The 1,408-nt window shown below is 41.1% G+C and overlaps 1 protein-coding gene across 1 annotated transcript in view; it reads right to left on the bottom strand.

Annotated features, from left to right (window-relative positions):
• LOC105313956 (uncharacterized) overlaps positions 1 to 1,264 on the bottom strand; it is a 6,928-nt gene extending 5,664 nt beyond the window's left edge. The window contains exon 1 of the mRNA XM_011407791.1: positions 17 to 1,264. Coding sequence (XP_011406093.1) covers positions 17 to 1,264 — 1,248 coding nt within the window. The remainder of the gene's footprint in view (positions 1 to 16) is intronic.
• Between the last annotated feature and the right edge of the window lie 144 nt (positions 1,265 to 1,408).

Consider the following 1,408-nt stretch of genomic DNA (forward strand, 5'->3'; position numbering starts at 1 on the left):
GAATCATAAGAAAGGCCTTCTCTATATCAGCCACAATAGCAATAGGCCACATCCTAAATCTCAAAAGAATATCAAAAACCTTTTGATGCAATGAAGGTCCTATATGGAGGCAATTATTCAATGATGGACCGTTAGTCTTAGCAGAGGCATCGTATACAATTCTTAATTTTGTAGTAGACTTATCCTGTCTCAACACACAATGATGTGGTAAATAGTGTATACGAGCCACACTGCATTCTTCAGAGTTCTCAACAGGGACAGTAATTCCCAAGGCTAGTTGCTCTCTAATGATATCAATATATTTCTTCAATAACTCAGGAGAGCTCTTCAGGCGCTTAAACAAACCACTCAATCGACGTAAACAAAGCTGATAGTTATCAGCAAGAGAAATGCAAGAGTCTTTCCAAGGCAGGGACACAACATACTTACCATTAGCAAACTTCACATGATCACCAAATTGAGTTTGCACTAAATTCTCATCTTCCAAAATTCCTAAAGATTCTAGCTCCCAAAATGAACGTAATCTATGTTCTAGGCTCATGTCTTCATGGACACCATCAACCCTTAAAACATGGGTGACCATAGTAGCACTCCGTGCACTAGACTGTTTCATAGCAGCAGTACCAGATAAAATCCAGCCAAAGCATGAGTTTAGAGCAACAGGTCTATTGTTACTCTTCATTATCTCACCTGTAAGTAGAGACCAATACTGGTCAGATCCAATTAAGATGTCTGGCTTTATCTGCTGGCAATGATCTAATGAAATAGAAAAGTCCAAATTATTCAGATGAGGATACTTATTCAAATCTATGGCTTCATATGTCAATGGCTCACAAATGTGGGTAACTGTGAGCAGCTTAAGCTCCATATGAGCATTATTTTTAAGCTCAAGACCCAGTTTTACAACATGGCATTCAGTACGACACTCCTTTCTAGACCCAAAGGTCATTATAGAAACTGATTTAGTGCCCAGAGATGGCAATCCCAACCTCTGGCATGCACTTCGAGTAATATATGAGCACTGGCTCCCTCTGTCCAATAGGACATATAAAGACATTCTATTACCAGGCTCATTTTGATTGAAGGCAAAGACGTGTGCCACTTGCAAGAGAGTAGACTCTCTAGAACTAGTATAGAATGTGGCACCCGTATTTGATCCTTCAAATGGAGGGGTCTCTGGATTAAGCCCCTTAGACAAATGTGGGGAAGCACCATCTCTAGCAGTAGGAGGCCTCTGGCCTGATTTAGGCTTTGAGTTCCTCATACATACACTAGAGTGATGTCTCCCTTTACAAGTAGCACAGCTCATTGAAGAGCGACAGTGCTTACAAATGTGACCTGGGCGGAGGCAAACAAAGCATCTGCCCTGCTCTCTAATCATTCGCTTTCTCTCATCAACTCCAGTGAC

The sequence above is a fragment of the Amphimedon queenslandica genome, unplaced genomic scaffold (genome assembly GCF_000090795.2).
Source record: "Amphimedon queenslandica unplaced genomic scaffold, v1.1 AMPQUscaffold_13166, whole genome shotgun sequence".
Lineage (NCBI taxonomy): Eukaryota > Metazoa > Porifera > Demospongiae > Haplosclerida > Niphatidae > Amphimedon > Amphimedon queenslandica.